Raw genomic sequence first — 21,174 nt, forward strand, 5'->3', positions numbered from 1 at the left:
AGGCAAGCCTCAGGATACCATAATGTAATGTGTCCATGCGCCCTTCGTTCTGCCTCTGGACTGAACCTGTCAGTGAGTTGCCAGTAACTTGTGAAATGTGAACCTTCAGACAAGTTAGATGTGTCTTTGAAAGTGTGACTGCAGTGGCATGCTTTTTGATTAATATATAGGAGATTTATTTGAAATGAAAATATTTCCAAATTAAAGTGTAATTCTCTTCCTAGGGATCTTCAACCATTTCAGTTGTGTATGGTCCATGCTCAGTTTCACCTCGTGGTAGCCCCTTGGGCATTTTCTGATAAGTAAATATTCCTCAGCAGTCCTGTTGGTCTGCAATGCATGGGTGAGGAACAATGTGCAAGATCAAAATGTTTCTCTTATAGAAGAAGGTTTAGTAATATTGGATCCTGGGATAGGCTGTTGAGTGCTGAATATGCAGCAAGATTTTCTACTGTGCTAAGCACCTGATTACTCCCCCTCAATTACAATGAGTTAATCAAGAGGGGCAGCTGACAAAGAGTGGAAGAGATTGTTAAAGTGATGTCAGAGGAAGGTTTTCAAGGCGTACAGTGATAATTTCCTCACTGGAGAAAGAGGGGCTGTATAGAAAACTTTGAACAGCTTTTCAAGGAGAAGGAACCATGGTAGCAGCACCTTATCCAGGGATGATTTTCAGGAAGAACTAAGACTTAGGTATGCTTTCAGCTACAGGTTATATCTTTATTTTTCTGCTGCTTCTAAATTGAGAACAGCCTAAGTGTCCTTTAGATGAGAATCCTCCGTGTCCCTCACCTAGAGAATAGTCCATAGTAAAATTATTAAATTTACTTTATATTTGTTGGAATGTGAATGTTCATCACTTGCATGTTTGTTGTTGTAGTTAGCATGGAACTTTATAATGAGCTGCAGTAGCATAACAATAGTCGTGCCAAGTTATGGTTAGCTATTTAAAGCTCTGAGGTCCTTTATTTTCATTTACAGGCATGTGGTTTAGCCAGCACAGTCCTGTTAGGGCAGACCTGTTAATTTATTTTTGTTTTGGTGTTCTAGACAGGGTTTTTTTTTACATTGGTATAGCCTGCTAGACATGTAGGAGTTCATAAATGCATTCACATATCAATATACATCTTTTTGTAACATCATAACACACTGTTATTTCAGAGTACCCTTATTATCATCAGCATAAATTATACTGGTGATTACACTAGTGTAAACATTTTTGTATTGACTTAATTTCATCACCACTAGGGTTATTTCTTGAAAGTGCTACAAGCTTCAGATATAGACAGTTTTGTTGTCATTAGGAGCTAGCCATTTGTGAGAGTGGAGGCATTGATAATGTCATTCCTAGGTACTAAAGACTTTCCCCATACACACATTCTTGGGTTTGTAAGTCTCAAAAAAATCTCACTTTTCACTGTAGTCTGCCATGGAAGTTTGTGTGTCCCATCTCTTATGCATTGCAAGTGCTTTCTCACCCTTAAACATCTCTCAATAGAAAATGTCTTCATGAGGTGGAAATACTTACACATAAAAAACGTAGTGGACATATAGCAGAGAAGCCTGAAAGTAAGCATAGTCTCATCTGGGAATTTTCAGTGTCAGTGGATAACTTTCATACAGGCATTCATCATAGAATAGAATCATGGAATCATAGGTTGGAAAAGACCTCCAAGATCATCAACTCCAACGTATTACTGAATACTTAACACCTCATGACTAACTAAATCATGGCTTTAAGTGCCAAGTCCAATCCTTTTCTGAACACCTCCAGGGATGGTGACTCCTCCACCTCCCTGGGCAGCACATTCCAATGACCAATTACTCTTTCTGTGAAGAACTTTCTTCTCACCTCGAGCCTGAAGTATTTATAATACTGTTGTGCTTTTTGGTAAATGTGTTTTACTCAACTCATGTCCATTGCAGGATTATTTTTGCTTACATTCAACAAGAACATGTAGCTACCTGATATGCAGTTAAAAATCTGCTGTATTAAGGGTTTGAATTGTGACTCAGTTGATTAAGTGGCAGTGTTCCTTAAAGTGAGCTATAAAATTCTCTAATAAAACATGTAGAAGAAAGCATTTTAATTCACCTTCAAGAGTTCTTTGTTGACAGAAGGCTTTCATCTTGGCATATAAGTAATCTATCTGTGATAATTAATTAACAGCAAGGATTAGTTGTTTATAATTATGTTCAATAGGTGTAATTTTCTATTACATATTTTTTTTGACCAGTTTTCTCTGGATCGGTTAGTGTTCATTCTTTTCTATTCCTGTCTGAAAGAACAGCTGCAGATTCAAGTTCTAAAATCCTGCCACTCTTGTGATGGTGTAGACAAGCATTATCTCACAGAACATGTATGTTTTTTCTCACATTTTCCCTCTTCATTTTAACCTGAGCATCTCTCCATCATGAGTATGGAAAGACAAAGTTAAAAATAGTGGAAGTACTGCAGAGAGAAGTCAACATCGTATTCAGAATATTGTGCAAAGCCCTTTGTTGGTGTGTTTATTTGAAGGAGTTCCACTGCCTCCTGTTCTTTTATTATTGAGCACACAAAGATTTTGACAGATATAAACTAAATTATACAAACAGTATACTGATAAATAATTCAGAACTTCCAAAGGGAATTCAAGGGCATGGCGTATAGGAAAGTAGGGCCTGCAGTCCCATCCTTAACCATGTTGGCCTACTCAAGAGAACAGAGAGCCATAGTGCTGCTTCCTTGCTTCCTTTAATTAATATTTGGAGATGACTGTCTCTGATGTTTGGGGAACTGAAAAAAAACAACAGCTACAGTTATACTCCTTGTTGGGTGTACAAAAGAGCAAAAAGACTATTTGTGCCTTCCCTCAGCATCCCTGTAATCATACCATGAATTGGATGGTATATCCTTGTCATGGATTGAATTAAAATTTGCTGCTGATATTCAGAACTGTCCTGCCTCATGCCATCTTCAAAATGAAAATGCTGCCTGGGGCAAAGTATTATGTGGCTTCAAGTTCAGATTGTAATATGAGATGCTTCCTGTTCCAGTTGCTGCTTTTGGGTTCCAGCGGTTTTGGTGTTTTCTCTTCTGCTGAGATGGCAGCAGGACAGGGAGGGATGCAGGAGTAGCTCCCTGCATTGGGTTTTTACCTCACGTGCTTCTGCTTGCTGCTGCTTTCTGTTGTGCTTTTTCTGCAAATAGGCTAGGGTAATTGTGCATATTATTGTTGTTGTTATTATTATTATTAGCATCATCATCTCATTTATTCAGTAAACTCTTATCTTATCTCAACTCTTTATCTGAACCCAGAGTTTTATGTATTACTGTATGTTGCTGTAAAGTTGTAGCTAGACCAAAATCAAGGTGTGTGTCCTTTCTATTTGGTATAGGTAGATGATGTAGATTATCTGGCATCTAATGTGCACATGGTGTGTTGTACATATTCTGGTGCTTGTCTCCTTTCTAGGTTCTGTTTTGATGTTTTAGATCTGTAGGTAATAGCTGTCATGCTGCGAATACATATGGGAGTGAATTGGTTCAGCTTTTAGCAGTAATCATTTTATCTGTTAAGTGACTACTGGGAAGATTTTTCTGTTTTAGACTGTCAAATATTTATGTGTAAATCTATTTCACAGAAAATTTTCAGCCAGTGACAGAAAGTATAAACATGTTCTGTGGATAGTCTTTGTGAAACTGCTGCTGGTGACCAGTGGATTGTGCTTTTATTCCAAACTGGTTTTAGCACCCCATAAGAGGATCACTCTCATGTGCAAGGCAAATCAGTTTTCAGAATTGCAAACTCCAGCTTTTTATGAGGGTATAGAAAATGCCTAGGTTCTTTCTGCTGAATTTGCAGCCCAGCCTACAATGCTTCATAAACAGTTTTAACAATAAAAAGTGTATTTTGTGTAAGGAAAACTTGTGCCTCCTGTGAGCTCCCAGATTAGTATTAATTAGTGTAGATTTTATTTCTTCTCTGGAGACTTTCAAAACCCACCTGGATGCATTCCTGTGCAGACTACCCTAAGTGATCCTGCTTTGGCAGAGAGTTTGGACTTGATGATCTCTTGAGGTCCCTTCCTACTTCTAATGTACTGTGATACTAAAATGGACCTAACTACTCCACTCAGCAGAGCTGAACAGACAGAATCACTTTGAGTGAGGACTGAGAAAAGGTTAATGTGGAGCTGTTGGGTGAAATACAACCTTTTCAAATTTGTTGTCTAGTTCAAGATCATAAGCTCCCAAAATCAGTTTCACAAATAGGGAGATGAGCTCAAAATTGAAATGTAAATTGGGTTGTACATTTCCAGATGTAGAGGCCTGAAGGGAAATTTATGGCTCTACTGAGCCAACTCAGAATTGTAACCAATGTACCTGTGGTTATATATCTCTTATCAAAATCACAGAATCACAGGTTATTAGGGGTTGGAAGGGACCTCAAAAGATCACCTAGTCCAACCCCCCTGCCAGGTCAGGATCACCTAAAGTAGGTCACACAGGAACGCGTCCAGGTGGGTTTCAAATGTCTGCAGAGAAGGAGACTCCACAACCTCTCTGGTCAGCATGTTCCAGTGTTTTATCACCCTCACACTGAAAAAGTTTTTCCTTATGTTCACATGGAACCTTCTAAACTCCACTGCCCTTTGTCCTATCATTGGGCCTCTCTGAGCAGAGCCTGACACTCACCCTTCACACGTTTATAAACATTACTGTACAAGTTTTAGTGTAAAAGCGATAATTTAGTAAGTTTCTGCACTTCTAAACCATACCAAAAATCCAACAGAAACAGCAGAAAATAATCAATGCAAGATGTTACCAGATGGGCAGGACTAATGTGTGCTGGAGGTCAGGACAGGAACCAAGCAAATTAAGTTCCTATATCTGTGTTGCTCTGCTCAGTTAAGTACAAGGAGGCCATGTACGTGACGATAGTCCCAAAATAGCAGAGGAGAGTAACAGTAAAATTTTAGCTCCAGTCTGTGTTGGCTTTAATTATATAGTATTGTGTGTTTTGCAGTCAAGGTACTAATGAGTTGCTAATTCCTAGTCAGAATAGGAGATTAGATTCCCAGCCTATCTATTGACTACACAGTCTACTCCATACTGGCTGGAACCTGCCATGGTGTCTCCCTTGGGAAATTCTTCACTAGGCAAGCTGTCCTAGTTGTTAAATAAGAGTGGAATGTGTGATTTAGCCACGCCTCTTCTCACAGGAATATATCCTGCATAATGTAAAGCAATATGATTAAACTGGACATGCATGTGCCTAGTAACAAAAATTCTCTGATTACATAAATGGGTTTTAAAAAATATTGTGTGTTTCTTTAAAGAATCAGAAATGTTTCTTTTAATGATGTTAGCTGTCCAGCATTCTGCTTTAATAATTCATGCACTTCAGGTATATTTCCTTTCCTTTTTGATGTGCTGTCAAAAAAAAACCCAAAAAACCAAAGAAGGCAAAATCAGTTAAATAATTGAGAACACAAGAACTGCCATAAACAATTGCTCTTCTTTGTTTCTCTGCAGAAAGAAAGGAAGTGAAGGTGGGAGAGTACAATGCTGTGGCTGATGAACTGGAAATTATGAACAACAGCATTAGGTTCCAAGGTAGGACTGAAAAATGGAAAGAGGAACAGGAATGATATGGATAGCTGTGTGTAGATTGTAAGACTGAATGCTCTTAAAGGACTGGTTTAGGATTCCTAATATTAAATGACTGTGACACTGTATAAAGAGAAGGGGAACTGAGGTGTTCTTAATAAAAAAAAAAACAAAAGCAGGAGACCTCCACAAAATCGTAATGGTCTCATGTTGTATAATTGTTTTGATTCCTATGACCAAGAAAAATTCAAATTTCTATGTGTACGCTAACATTCTTTGATAGTTTTACAAGCTACAGGTATGTCTTCTATTTCATCTCCACTGGTCAATAATATTCTAATCTCATTCACATTTCCTACTCCCTCAGTTCATATTATCTAAGGGATATCCTTCTGGACACTGTATTTGCACACATAAGAATGAGGTGGTAGTTTTCTTTTGGGAGGTGTCTGTTAGACAGTTAGAAAACAGGGTTTTAAAATCCCAAGGTTAGCTTTGAGATGGCCCTTGTGAAACAGGGACAGAGAGGGCATTCAGCCCAGCAGTAATGCCAAGGTCCACAGCAGGCAGGTAGCCTGCCTTGCTGTGTCTTCTGCCATTTTTGATCCCTTGCTACTCCAAAGTTAACATGGAGCCTTCCTCTGCCCTCACAGCAGTTGGAGTGCAGGCATACCCGCAACTTATATTCTGAGCATATGTTCATGGCAGCCAGATGTCAGCTGAAATTAGTTTTGAGGATATCTCTTGTTGCATATAGGGATATGCATTATTTTTAAAGCTAATAATTAAGACTTAATCTCAAGCCCTGCTATAGTGCAATTCAGTAATGGAAAGTAAGGTCAGCTTCATGACATCTGTGTGGTTTCCCCTGGCAGCAGTGGATGAGTATCAAGCTGTTGTATCCCATGCTCTGCTACTCCTGCCTCCAGTGTCCTGTCCCAACACTCAAGGTTTACCTGAGCATGACTGGAGTTTCATTGCAGTTATCTAATCCATCTACTACTCCTTTGCTGGACTTCAAAGAGCACAGCTACATGAACTTCTCACATCTGTCTGAGAATGAGGATTTGGAAATGAAGAGCACAGAATCTGTCCCAGTTGTAAAAGTGTAAAGTGTAAAAGTGATTATCTTTGCCACAAGGATCATGTAGTTAAATACTGATTCAACAAGATTAATTTCCACAGAACATATGCAGGATGAACCAAGTAATATGAAGCAGCTTCTGTTCATAACTGCATGCCATTATGGACATAAAGTGCTGGGAAAAATTCTCTGTTCAGAGTTTATTTTCAGGATCTTGTCTGACCATATTTAGTGTGCCTTCCACCCATAGCCTGTCTTATACTTGTCTAAGGATTCATTATGTGACTCAGAGAAACCTTCTCCATTTACCCACCTTAACTTTTCATTGAGACAGGCACAGTATCACAGTATCACAAAGGTTGGAAGAGACCTCAAAGATCATCAAGTCCAACCTGTCACCACAGACCTCATGACTAGACCATGGCACCAAGTGCCACGTCCAATCCCCTCTTGAACACCTCCAGGGAGGTATCATGTATTTGATGTGGAGGACACTTCCAGGCAGTACAAAAAAAACCTTAGTAACTTTAAGTAGTTGAAATTAAGAGTGGTAAATAGAGCCCTTTTAAAACCTTTGCATAAAATTGCACACAAGAGAACAAGAATTCGTTATCTTAGGTAGAACTGAATGGCCATTTAACAAATAAGAAGATACATTTTATAGAATAACTGAGTGTTCATATTTAACAAATGCAAATCATCAGTGTACTTTGCATATTTCAGTGAAAGGAGGGCTTTGTTTTTTCCTCTAATCTACTTCAACTTAGTTAAAGCATGTGCTTTACTGTGGTTTTGGCTTGTTGCTTGCCTAGCTTAGGGAAGAATCATGCTCTGTAAATGCATGGTCTGAAGTAGGAAAGAGAAAAGGGGGAAATCTGAGGTACTTTGCTCCAATATCAGATCAGCAAAAAATTTGATGATGGCAGTTCCTTGACTGCCACTTCATTAGGATCACTGGAAAGCATTTTTTTTCAAATTATTATTTTATTTTCCGAAACATTGGACATAAATTTTAAAGGATAGTAAGTTTCCATTGCCTGAATTGTTTCAGCTTAGCTGGTATGGGTAAAGCAATTGTACTGTAGAAATAGTTGAATATTCTAGGTGCAAAGCAGAAGAGTGTATGTGAATTTTTTTCTACAGCATCTTCTAGTCAGTTACGTACAGGTCTGTGATCAGCAGGTGCATGAAACTCGGCCTCCCCAGCCACTTTCTTAAATGAAGCTGCTCAGTCCTGTGTTGTGAGCTTATGTGCAAGGACAGAATCAGGCACTGCAGAACACACAAATACCTTTCTGAAGGAAGACAGTGATGCAAAAGGCTTTATGGCAATCCTTTGCATTACTAAAAATAAATTAGTACGGTAAAATTGAGTATGGGAAGTAGGGGATACAGAGTGTTGGAAAGCAATTACTCTCATTAAACTGAGAAACCATTAATGAGTAGGAGCTGACTGCTTTTCAAGCACATAGTTTTCAACATAGTTTTTAAGTTCAGACATCCAAGTTTATTTCTGCAGGGATTTGCAGAGTAGGTCTGTTCCTATAAAACCTTTGCTATCAGTTTTCCACATTCCATTCTATAGAGTCCTGAGTACACCAACAGTCCTGCCCCTCTCCACTCCCAGGGCTTTCCCAAACCTACCCACAACCCAGTGTCCCATTTCACAGTATCACACAGTATCACAGTATCACCAAGGTTGGAAGAGACCTCAAAGATCGAGTCCAACCTGTCACCACAGACCTCATGACTAGACCATGGCACCAAGTGCCACATCCAATCTCCTCTTGAACACCTCCAGGGATGGTGACTCCACCACCTCCCTGGGCAGCCCATTCCAGTGACAAATGACTCTCTCAGTGAAGAGCTTTCTCCTCACCTTGAGCCTAAACTTCCCCTGTCACAGATTGAGACTGTGTCCCCTTGTTCTGGTGCTGGTTACTAGAGAGAAGAGACCAACCCCTTCCTGGCTACAGCCACCTTTCAGGTAGTTGTAGAGAGCAATCAGGTCACCCCTGAGCCTCCTCTTCTCCAGGCTAAACAATCCCAGCTCCCTCAACCTCTCCTCATAGGGCTTGTGCTCAAGGCCTCTCACCAGCCTTGTTGCCCTTCTCTGGACACGTTCAAGTGTCTTGATATCCTTTCCTAAACTGAGGGCCCAGAAACACTTCAGCCCCCCAGGGCCATTGGTTCATGCATGAGTAATGCCACACCAAGACTTGTCTTCAGCTGTGGGAAGTATCTAGGCAGGCTTTTTGAATTTGCCATGGTGATAATGACAGTATGCCGAGAAACAACGCTTTCTGCTTTCTACTCACTGCTCTGTCTCTTGTTTCAGAAAAAAACATAATCTACAATGATAAAATTTACAGTCATAGTACACATTTTAGTGTTTGTTTACACTTTAATATGAGGGAAATTAGCATATGCTTGATGGGGTTCTGCATTAGAGTTCTGGTGTAATTTTTTTTTTAATCCTAAAATGTTTACCTGCTTCAGAAACAGAAGCTTTCTTGTCAGTCAGTGTGACTGACATATGTCTGTCTAAGTCAAGGATTTCATTATCTACTGATGTGGTTCACAGTTGCTAACACCATGAAATCAAGAGGCAAATTTTCTTACAGAAATTCCACATCTGGCTGATCTTTAGCCCTTTTTTTTGCTCTTGTAATTCTAGGACTTGAACCACCAAAGGACAAAACGATTATACAGGAGGAGCTACGCAAGATCTCTCTGCCTCTCTACAGCATCCTTTCTGCCCTCACTATCCTAGGAATGATTATGGCCAGCGCTTTCCTGTTCTTCAACATCAAAAACAGAAATCAGAAGTAAGACACCCATGTTACTTCTGTCACTACTTCTTTCATATTTAAATGCCATGTTTGTAGAGTCTGTCACATATATATATATTTAAAGAACATGTTAAAACTGTGGAACGATGATATTTAAAACTATTTAAATGAAATCACTGTGTAATATATTCACCCTGGAAAAAGATTGTCTGTTTGTTAAGACAAGTTCTTTTACACGGTCTGGAAAGTGTAATTTTTTTTAGATTTATGTTTGACTGACTGCTGTTAGCATTAACCCTAGATAAGAGTGGAACAGGAGGTCTTTTTAATAAGCATTTAAAAACCTGAAACAATGCTAGACTCAATAAAACAGAAAATATTGTGCATGCCTGTACATTTCGTGGAGTTCTACAAGAAGGGTTATCTGTTTGCTTGGTTACAAAAAAAAATTCCTCTTTATTGCTCTAATAGCCTAACAGTACTCTTTTCTTCTTTAATGCACTATCACCTTTTGTCCATAGACTAATAAAGATGTCCAGCCCATACATGAACAACCTTATTATCCTTGGAGGGATGCTTTCTTACGCATCTATTTTTCTTTTTGGCCTTGATGGATCCTTTGTCTCCGAAAAGACATTTGAGACACTTTGCACAGTAAGTAATTCCATATATTCTGGTTGAAGATAGCCTTGCAGGAAGCTCTGCATTAAATGCAAACAGGAAAGTCTGAGAGTTGAATGTCTCATTCCTTTTAATCCATTTAAACTAATGCTCTTAGTTCTTTCCTAAGATATTTTCTGGGACCAAATCCTGAAACATGCACAAAGCTATATTACTACTGCTACTACTATTACTATTATTATCATTATCATTATTATTTTCAAGTGCATTGGGATTTAGCCTCACACTAAATGAGTAGATGTACTTTCTTCCTATGAAGCTAAATGTATGAAGTAGATTTTTTTAAAGGTTATGAATATAATAGACTAGGCTAGGCTAGGCTAGGCTAGGCTAGGCTAGGCTAGGCTAGGCTAGGCTAGGCTAGGCTAGGCTAGAATAGAATAGAATAGAATAGAATAGAATAGAATAGAATAGAATAGAATAGAATAGAATAGAATAGAATAGAATAGATTGGAAGAGACCTTCAAGATCATTGTGTCCAGCCTATCATCCAACACCACCTAATCAACTAAACCATGCAACCAAGCACCCTGTCAGGTCTCCTTCTGAACACCTCCAGTGCTGGTGACTCCATCACCTCCCCGGGCAGCCCATTCCAATGGGCAGTCACTCTCTCTGTGTAAAACTTCCTCCTAACCTCCAGCCTGAACCTCCCCTGGTGCAGCCTGAGACTGTGTCCTCTTGTTCTGGTGCTGGTTGCCTGGGAGAAGAGACCAACCTCTGTCTGTCTACAACCTCCCTTAAGGTAGTTGTAGAGAGCAATAAAGTCACCCCTGAGTCACGTTTTCTCCATGTTTGTTACATGACAACTAGTAAATATGTATTTTCTTTATAGATTCCATATTATTTTAGACTTTGTGACTGATGCTTGTCCAGGTCTTTTTACTCCATCTTTTTCACTTAATCTCTGTCCAGGTCTTTTTACTCCATCTTTTTGGCTTAATCTCCAAAGACTTCTACTACTATATCCAGGCTACACAAGGCTAGATCCACATATTCTAGTTTAATCAAAACAAGCAATTCTGAAAACAAATTAAATATCTCCACCTAGAAGTTTGCAGTGTCTTAATAGCTCACTGTAATATGCAGCCTGATTCATAAAGGCCATTTAAATGAAAAGGAAAGAACTTTACTTCAAAGATATTCCTTCCAAAACCAATATAAACAACATTTAAATTTATAACATATATTCTCCTCAAAACATCCTAAAACTATTCGTGGCTCATTGCCAAAGAATGTCAGACTTGCTCAGGAGTTATTTTCACTATGTTTTTGATCTTTTCTTCAGATCTCTATAAAAATGCAGTTCACAGCACTGAAACTTAACTTCTAAATAACAATTCACAGCACGGAAGTTGTATGCCTGAAGCTAGTTGGTGAACATACAGCCCCATATTTCAACTGAAATCCTCCATACTGACTAGAACCATTAGAGGAGTAAAATATTGAGTGTCAGTTATGCCATTTTAAAACACAGGACACCTCCTTAGTATGTCCCACAATGAACTACAGGATTTTCTGTGCAAAGTCTTAGCTTCCTTAATTGGACCTGGACACAGCTGTATTTTAGACACCTAAACATTAACAGCAAAAGAAAAGAGAAGGAAAGTGTCAACCGGTCACAGAAAGAATAGCCAGTCTTCCTGCAACTAGAATGCACATTCTCTATACAGCTTTTAAAAAGAGGTGCCTCAAAGAATCCAAAAGGATGTTCCTGTGCAGCTATTATACGACTCTCTTAATGCACAGGGGAAGTGGAAAATGCCAGCATCTGTTTTTTTTATCCAGCAATTATGCCCTTTTTTTGTGAAACAGCTTCTAATGGAGCAGAAGTGTCATTAGGAAGCCAGTTGTTGATATCAATCCCCATTCTTTTCTCAACCACTGTTGCAGAAGAATCTAATGGCAGGAGGTGCACATTTTAGGTCCTGCTGTCTGCTCAACCTTGAGGGGATTGTAATCAGAGTCCCTGACTTCCGTGCCAAGCTGTAAACCATTGTATGACTAGGCTGTAATCCTCCTCTTGAAGGAGTCAAGCACTGCTGAACAGAAGGAAAGAAAGTGGCAACCAGAGGTACTTACCACCACAGAGCTGTTTTAGGGAACAGGTTTCCATCCAGATTTAGCTATATAAAATTAAATTTAAGACCTTTTTAAAATGTGAAACAGCTCAGTCATCTCTGAAAACATGAACTAACATCCAAATTCCTGTGTCTCTTTCTGAGCTAGAACATTTCTGCTGTCTGATTTTTCTTGTACTTGCATCTCAAAATGTAAGCCTTTCTCTCATATTCTAAAAGCAAGAAAATGAGGGCCATTTTCATAGAATCATAGAGTGGCACAGGCTGGAAGGGACCTCCAAAGGTCATTTAGTCTGACCTCCAGTCTGCCTGGAGCCTTCTCTCCAGGCTGAACAACCCCAGCTCCCTCAGCCTGTCCTGGTAGCAGAGATGCTCCAACCCCCTGATCATTTTCATGGCCCTCCTCTAGGCCTTTTCCATCAGGTCCTTCATCAGGTCTCCATGTCCTTCCTATATTGAGGGCTCCAGACCTGTGCACAGTACTCCAGGTGAAGTCTCACCAGAGCAAAGTGCCAGAATCACTTCTCTGGATCTGCTGGCAACACTGCTTTTGATGCAGCCCAGGATGTAATTGGCCTTCTGGGCTGCAAGTGCACTCTGCCTGCTCATGTCCAGTATCTTGTCCATCAGCAGCCCCAAGTCCTTTTCCACAGGGCTGCTTTCTATCACCTCATTCTCCAGCCTTTATTGACAGTGAGGATTGTTCTAGGCCAGGTGCAGAACCCTGCAGTTGCTCTTGTTGAACTTCACAAGGCTTACCTGGGCCAACCTCTCCAGCTTGTCCAGGTCCCTCTGGATGACATCTGTCCTTCTGGTATATCAACAACACCACACGGCTTGGTGTCATCTGCTAACTTGCTGATGCATTCAATCTCACTGTCTATGTCATTGATAAAAATATTAAACAGTACAGGTCCCAGTACAGACCCCTGAGGGACACCACTTTTCACCCCTCTCCATCTGGACTTCAAGCCATTGAGCACCACCCTCTGCATGCAACCATTCAGCCAGTTCCTTATCCACTGAACAGTCCACCCATCAAAGCCATATCTCTTCAACTTGGCGAGCAGGATGTTATGGGAGGCTGTGTCAAAGGCCTTGCAGAAGTCCAGATAGATCACACCCACTGTGGCAATGGACTTTCCTTGTATCTAGAAAACTCTGAATTACTGCTGGGAGCTTAATAAATATGGGAGACAAATTTTTCTGTTTAGTAACTCTCCTCCTTTCTCCCCAAAACATGTGCTGGGTATAGCATGTTACATTTGGCTCCATGTCATGTACATGCACATGTGGCTCCGTGTCATGAATATCCACATTTCCATATGGATAATATGCTTAGTATTTTCATAAGGATGACTTACAGATACTGGTTCTTATACGATCAAGCCAGTGCAAATCTCTCTTGATCATCTCTTTCCCTGGAAATGAACAGGTTTGATTACCCATTGTAGCCATATTAGAGATTAGTGTAAGATTCCCATTTTATGCATTACTTTGGCTTAGTCTTTAAAGTAACCAGCTACAATGGAGAGTGATCACGAAAAGCTATTAAGCCAAAAACGTGGGTGTAACAAGTACATCTCAGGCACTGAGAAGAGCCATGTCAATGAAAAGAAGTAATTTTTTGTAGGCAAGGAAAAAATTTGATTTGGCCTTTACAAGCACATGAAAAACCAAAAAGCTGTCATTAGTGTTATCCCCTCTCTAAGCCAAGTAATCACCCTCTGTCCTCTGTATTTCAAAGGTGATTATATCTCACCAAAGCAGTGGTATATATGCAGTAGGAAGGTTCTTTAAATTATATATGTCATATGTGGTCCCTGTTTAATTTTCTGATAATTCCTTTACAATATTTATCAGAGGTCATTACATACTCCTGAGTCTACCCAAGAGGGGGAATATGGTTTCCAAATAAACCATGGCACCAAGTACTCCATCAAGTCTCCTCCTGAACACCTCCAATGACGGCGACTCCACCACCTCCCCAGGCAGCCCATTCCAATGGGCAATCACTCTTTCTGTACAGAACTTCTTCCTAACATCCAACCTGAACCTCCCCTGGCGCAGCCTGAGACTGTGGAAATTGTGGATATGACAATGCCAAATCTTTGTGTGTGCTTCCTTTATAGCACAGTGTTAGTAGCAATGTTTGGAGAGTGATGCACTTTCCAGTCTCTGGTCCTTCATACTTTTTCTAAAACCAACATCTGCGTATGGCTTATATTTTATGCTTTAGTATTACAAGGGTATCAAAACATGATCGCAAATTCCATCAATTATACCTGAAAATTTTGAAGGACTTGCTTGATAACTTGTACAATGATTTTCCACTCTATGAGGCACTGGTTATAGGAGGATGTGGTATATAAGTCAATACGCTGAAACATAGAACCAAGCATTACCTGCAGAGGGACCTTGACAGGCTGGACAGATAGGCAGAGTCCAAGAGCATGAGATTTAACACATTTGAGTGCTGGGTTCTACACATTGGCCACAATAATCCCATGCAGCACTATAGGCTGGGGTCGGAGTAGCTGGAGAGCAGCCAGGCAGAAAGGGACCTGGGGTTGCTGGTTGACAGCTGGCTGAACATGAGCCAGCAGTGTGCCCAGGTGGCCAGGAAGGCCAATGGCATCCTGGTCTGCATCAGGAATAGTGTGGCCAGCAGGAGCAGGGAAGCCATTCTGCCCCTGTACTCAGCAGTGGTTAGGCCATACCTTGAGTCCTGTGTCCAGTTTTGGGCCCTTCAGTTTAAGAAGGACATCGAGACTCTTGAATGTTTCCAGAGAAGGCAACAAAGCTGGTGAGGGGTCTCAAGCACAAGCCCTATGAGGAGAGGCTGAGGGAGATGGGTTCGTTTAGCCTGCAGAAGAGGAGACCTTATTGCTCTCTACAACTACCAGCAGGGAGGTTGTAGCCAGGTGGGGGGTTGGTCTCTTTTCCCAGGCAACCAGCACAGAACAAGGGGACACAGTTTCAAGTTGTGCCAGGGGAGGTTTAGGCTGGATGTTAGGAAGAAATTCTTCCCAGACAGATTGGCCATTGGAATGGGCTGCCCAGGAAGGTGGTGGTGTCACCATCACTGCAGGTGTTTAGGAAGAGACTGGATGGGGCGCTTGGTGCCATGGTTTAGTTGATTAGATAGTGTTGGATGATAGGTTGGACTTGATGACCTCAAAGAACTTTTCCAACCTGGTCTATTCTATTCAAGTCTTTGAAATTATATAGGTTTTATTGTGTGCTAGAGCGGGTAATTGGTTCCCAAACTAACTCACTTTTACCTTGGTTTAAGTGTTTTCTATGGACAAGTAATCAATTATATATAAATAGATAGCAATTTGTGTTCTTATGGTAAGAATTCATCATACTAAATGTAGCATTATTTGGTTCCATGTCAGATTTAGAGATTAGGTGTCATATTGTAAAATTTCAATGGAATTAAAACTATCCTAAGTGAATTCTAAGAAAGTGGTCAGTGCATTATAGAACCGTTAACTAATGTCTTACTTGATAGCAGCTTCATTGGTTATAAGGAAAAACAAAAAGCAATGCAATATTTTGTTAAGTGCTTATGTGTGCCAAAGTAGAAAGTGCTTCAGATAAGGAAGAGAGAGAGAGAGAGAATAAGAATTATCTTTGGTTTTAATCTCAGAATTACCATGGTATCATAGTGAGAAAGAAGTTAGGAGTAAGGGTGTGAAACAAGAAGTGATACCAACTGGAAAAATGCAAGGAAGTGTAAAAAACAATTTAAAGCATTCATTATGTGGAAGAGAGAGGCTCCAAATTAGCAATGCCAGTGACACATCCTATGGACAGAGTTTAAGCTGACATACTAAATAGAGACACTTAAAATAGAGAGAATCTTGGATAGGACCATAAGATGTAGACTTCTCTAATGTGCTCTACTGAGAATTTCATGCCTTAGCTTTAAGACTAATAATGTCTTTGCAAGTTGCAACAGCTATGGGATGAAAGGATACTATGACCCTGAGGAGGAGCAGAGTGTCCTCTTTTCTTGTATGCATCTTCCCCAAGTAGATAAATAAAATTCTATTCACATTGTCTGGATATACATGATTAGCTTAGGTCTATATACATGATTAGCTTAGGTCTGATAAGAAGATTGTTTTAAGTACTCCAGTTGCAGTAACATGCCCATAGTTTCTACCCAGGGTGTATTAGGTACTAATAGACTGAACAACTCTGCTTCTCTTCAGTCCTGGTGTGTAGCAGCACTTTGTTCTAGAGACAGTGCTGTACTGGGTGATCGGAGTGATAGGGAGGGGACAAATAATCTGTCTGAAGTAGTTCAATGTAAGATTCACCCTGTTCTGTGAGATATCTTTTCTGAAGACACAATTGTCTTCCAGTCCCCTTTACAATCCAGAGTTCTACAAACGTATTACATCAAAGATAAACGGATCTGAGTCTTGTCATTTACACAGTCACTAAAATTAAGCATAGTTTATCTTGTTTATCTTATTAATTAACATAATTTATATTAATTGCTAAACCCAAGCAATTTTGTTAATTCCTAGTGACCTCACTGAACACTATCATTGTTTTGCCTTGGATAAAGTAAAAAGAACACATCAAGGTTTTTGCACACCTGTGGTGTTCAGTGGTGCACTCATCCATCCCAGGTTGTTCTTAGGCTTTCAAACTTAGTCAGTTGCTCTCAGCCATGAATAGAATAGAATAGAATAGAATAGAATAGAATAGAATAGAATAGAATAGAATAGAATAGAATAGAATAGACCAGGTTGGAAGAGACCTTCAAGATCATCGTGTCCAACCTATCATCCAGCACCACCTAATCAACTAACCCATGCAACCAAGCACCCTGTCAAGTCTCCTTCTGAACACCTCCAGCGATGGTGATTCCACCACCTCCCCGGGCAGCCCATTCCAATGGCCAAGCACTCTCTGTGTGTAAAACTTCCTCCTGACCTCCAGCCTGAACCTCCTCTGGCACAGCCTGAGACTGTGTCCTCTTGTTCTGGTGCTGGCTGCCTGGGAGAAGAGACCAACCTCTGCCTGTCTACAACCCCCCTTCAGGTAGTTGAAGACAGCAATACGGTCACTTTTGAGTCTCCTTTTCTCCAGGCTAAGCAGCCCCAGCTCCCTCAGCCTCTCCTCACAGGGCTTGTGTTCCAAGCCCCTCACCAACTTTGTTGCCCTTCTCTGGACATGTTCCAGCAAGTCAACATCCTTCCTAAACGGAGGGGCCCAGAACTGGACACAGTACTCGAGGTGTGGCCTAACCAGTGCAGTGTACAGGGGCAGAATGACCTCCCTGATCCTGCTGGCCACACTATTCTTGATGCAGGCCAGGATGCCATTGGCCCTCTTGGCTGCCTGGGCACACTGCAGGCTCATGTTCAGCCTACCATTGACCAGGACCCCCAGGTCCCTCTCTACCTGGCCGCTCTCCAGCCACTCTGACCCTAGCCTGTAGCACTGCATAGGGTTGTTGTGGCCAATGTGCAGAACCTGGCACTTGGATGTGTTAAATCTCATGCCGTTGGACTCTGCCCATCTGTCCAGCCTGTCGAGGTCTCTCTGCAGAGCCTCTCTACCCTCCAGCAGATAAACTCCTGCCCCCAGCTTGGTGTCGTCAGCAAATTTACTGATGATGGACTCAATGCCCTCATCCAGGTCATCAATAAAGATGTTAAAGAGCACAGGGCCCAGCACTGATCCTTGGGGGACTCCACTACTGACTGGCCGCCAGCTGGATGTGGCACCATTCACCACCACTCTCTAGGCTCGGCCATCCAGCCACTTCCTAACCCAATGAAGTGTGCTCCTGTCTAAGCCTTGGGCTGACAGCTTGGCCAGCAGTTTGCTATGGGGGACGGTGTCAAAGACCTTGCTGAAGTCCAGGTAGACTACATCCACAGGCCTCCCCACATCCACCAGGCAGTCACCTGATCATAGAAGGAGATCAGGTTGGTCAGGCAGGACCTGCCCTTCCTAAATCCATGCTGGCTGGGCCTGATCCCTTGGCCATCCTCTAAGTGCTGTGTGATTGCACTCAGGATGACCTGTTCCATGATCTTGCCTGTCACTGAGGTCAGGCTGACAGGCCTATAATTCCCTGGCTCATCCAACCGGCCCTTGTTGTGTATGGGCACAACATTGGCCAGTTTCCAGTCTTCTGGGACATCTCCAGTGAGCCAGGACTGCTGAAAAATGATGGATAGTGGCTTGGCCAGCTCCTCTGCCAGCTCTCTCAGCACCCTAGGATGGATCCCATCTGGTCCCATGGACTTGCGGGGATCCAAGCGGCTGAGCAGATCACCAAGTACCCCATTCTGGAACAGAGGAAAACTATGCTGCTCCCTGGCTCCTTCTGCCAGCTCTGCAGGCCAGCTGTCTGGAAGACATTCTGTCCTGCTAGTAAAAATTGAGGCAAAGAAGGTGTTAAGTATCTCTGCCTTTTCCTCATCCTTTGTTACAACGTTCCCCTCCGTGTCCACCAAGGAGTGGAGGTCGTCCTTGCCCTTCCTCTTGCTATTAATCTATTTATAGAAGGACTTTTTGTTGTCCTTCACAGCAGAGGCCAGTCTAAGCTCCAAATGCGCTTTTGCCTCCCTAATTTTCTTCCTACAAGACCTAGCAACATCCTTAAACATTCCGTGGGTTGCCTCACCTTTCTTCCAAAGGTGATACACCCTCTTTTTTTCCCTCAGTTCCATTAAAAGTTCATTTACCATCCAGGCTGGCCGTCTGCCCCGGCGGCTCATCTTCTGGCACATTGGCACAGCCTGTCCCTGAGCCTTCAACAGTTCTTCCTTGAAGTAGGACCAGCTCTCCTGGACCCCTTTGTTTTTAAGGGCTTTATCCCAAGGAACCCTCTGAATTAGTTCCTTGAGTAGCCTGAAGTCCACCCTCCGGAAATCCAGAGTGGAGGTCTTCTTGCTACCCCTCTTAGCTTGGCCAAATACTGAGAATTCAATTATCTCGTGGTCACTGGCCCCTAAACACCCTCCGACCACCACATCACCCACCAGTCCTTCCCTGTTGGTGAAGAGGAGGTCAAGCATAGCCTTACCCCTGGTAGGTTCACGCAGCACCTGGGATAAGAAGCTGTCCTCCATGCATTCTAAGAACCTTCTAGACTGTCTCCTCTCTGCTATATTAAGTTCCCAGCAGATATCAGGCAGGTTGAAGTAGCCCATGAGAACAAGGTCAGGCGATCTTGAGACAGCCTTAAGCTGCCTATAGAATGTTTCATCAACATCTTCCTCCTGGTTGGGTGGTCTATAACAGACTCCAACCAGGATGTCAGCCCTGTTGGCCTTCCCTCTAATTCTCACCCACAGGCACTCAATCTGTCGGTCCCTGATCTCCATCTCAATGGCATCTAGTGCTCCCCTGATGTAAAGGGCCACCCCTCCACCCCTTCTTCTTTGCCTGTCTCTCTTGAAGAGCCTGTAGCCATCAATTGCAGCGCTCCAGTCATGTGAGTCGTCCCACCACGTCTGTGATGGCAACTACATCATAACTTTCCTGTTGCAACAAGGCTTCCAGCTCCTCTTGTTTGTTGCCCATGCTTCGTGCATTAGTGTACACGCACTTCAGCCAGGCTGCTGGTTTCACCTCTGGCTCTGGCTTATCACCCCCAGACTCCTGCCTGGGGGGACTGGTTTCAGCCCCTTCCCCCTTCAAAACTAGTTTAAAGCCCTATCTATGAGACCTGCCAATTCCCTTCCTAGAATCTTTTTCCCTTTGAGGGATGGGCCATTCTCGTACACTCTGATCTTACCCCTCGTCTGGGACAGATGTACTCCATCTGTTGCCAGCTGGCCTGGTGCAGTAGAAAGTTTGTCAAGATCGAAAAACCCAAAATTCTTTTGACTGGACCAGCCTCTAAGCCACTTGTTGACTGCAGCTGCTGACCTGTTCCTTATGGTATTCCCTCCTGCAACTGAGGAAGCAAGCATTTGGAAACAGGCTTTGTACTGAAAGAAGGAACCAAACAGTGGGATGGAATGGAGAGACAGAAAGAGAAAAAGAAAGAGTAGAGATACCACTGACAAAGTCCAGCTATGTACTGTAGTGTGTCTGACTATCTAGGCATTGTGCTCTTCTCAATCAGATATCCTGAGAACTTGTACATTCATGGCAACAGTAGATGTTATGAACCATATCTTCTCAAAGCTATACTTTAAAATGTGACCTTTAAATGTATCCCTTTCTTCAGAAGCACTTAGAGTTTTTTCAGCTAATTTATTCTTAGTTATGGATTGTGAACACTTCTGTCTCTCTGTGTTGTAACAATGTGAAAGAAAGGTTTTGTCCCTTTTTACTGATTTTTCATAGTGTTATATCTGCCCTTCTGAGTGAACAGCTAGGCAAAGTGGAACTCCATGGTCTGTACTGCACCTTTTATCCACCCAAGAGCACTGAGGAAGGTGGTAGAAGAGCTTGCCAAGCCACTCTCCTGCATCTGTCAGCAGTCCTGGATAACAGGGGAAGTCCCACATGGCTGGAGGCTTGCTAATGTGATGCCCATCTACAAGAAGGACCAGAAGGAGGATCTAGGGAAGTAGGACCTGTCAGCCTGAGCTCGATAACAGGGAAGAGTATGGAGCAGTTTATCACGGGCATGTTCACAAGGCAGGTGTGGGACCACAAAGCAGATGATCAGGTCCAGTCAGAATGGGTTCATGAAAGGCAGGTCCTCCTTGACCGATCTGAGTTCCTTCTATGACCAGGTGACCTGCCTAGTGCATGAGGCAAAGGCAGTGGATATTGTTTACCTGGACTGTAGGGAAGCCTTTGACACTGTCTCCCAAAGCATTCTTGAAGAGAAGCTGGTGGCTCATGGCTTTAACAAGTGTACTCTTTGCTAGATGAAAAAACAAGCTGGACGACTGAGCCCAGAGAGTTGTGAGGAATGGAGTTAAATCCAGCTGGCAGTGAGTC

General features: G+C 42.1%; 1 protein-coding gene across 1 annotated transcript in view; it reads left to right on the forward strand.

The window, feature by feature from the left end:
- GABBR2 (gamma-aminobutyric acid type B receptor subunit 2) overlaps positions 1 to 21,174 on the forward strand; it is a 572,582-nt gene that overhangs the window by 359,451 nt on the left and 191,957 nt on the right. The window contains exons 9-11 of the mRNA XM_068147481.1: positions 5,522 to 5,602; positions 9,358 to 9,508; positions 9,994 to 10,126. Coding sequence (XP_068003582.1) covers positions 5,522 to 5,602; positions 9,358 to 9,508; positions 9,994 to 10,126 — 365 coding nt within the window. The remainder of the gene's footprint in view (positions 1 to 5,521; positions 5,603 to 9,357; positions 9,509 to 9,993; positions 10,127 to 21,174) is intronic.

The sequence above is a fragment of the Melanerpes formicivorus genome, unplaced genomic scaffold, assembly GCF_026170545.1.
Source record: "Melanerpes formicivorus ecotype bairdi unplaced genomic scaffold, bMelFor1.0.p_v2 SCAF_15, whole genome shotgun sequence".
NCBI classification, from domain to species: domain Eukaryota; kingdom Metazoa; phylum Chordata; class Aves; order Piciformes; family Picidae; genus Melanerpes; species Melanerpes formicivorus.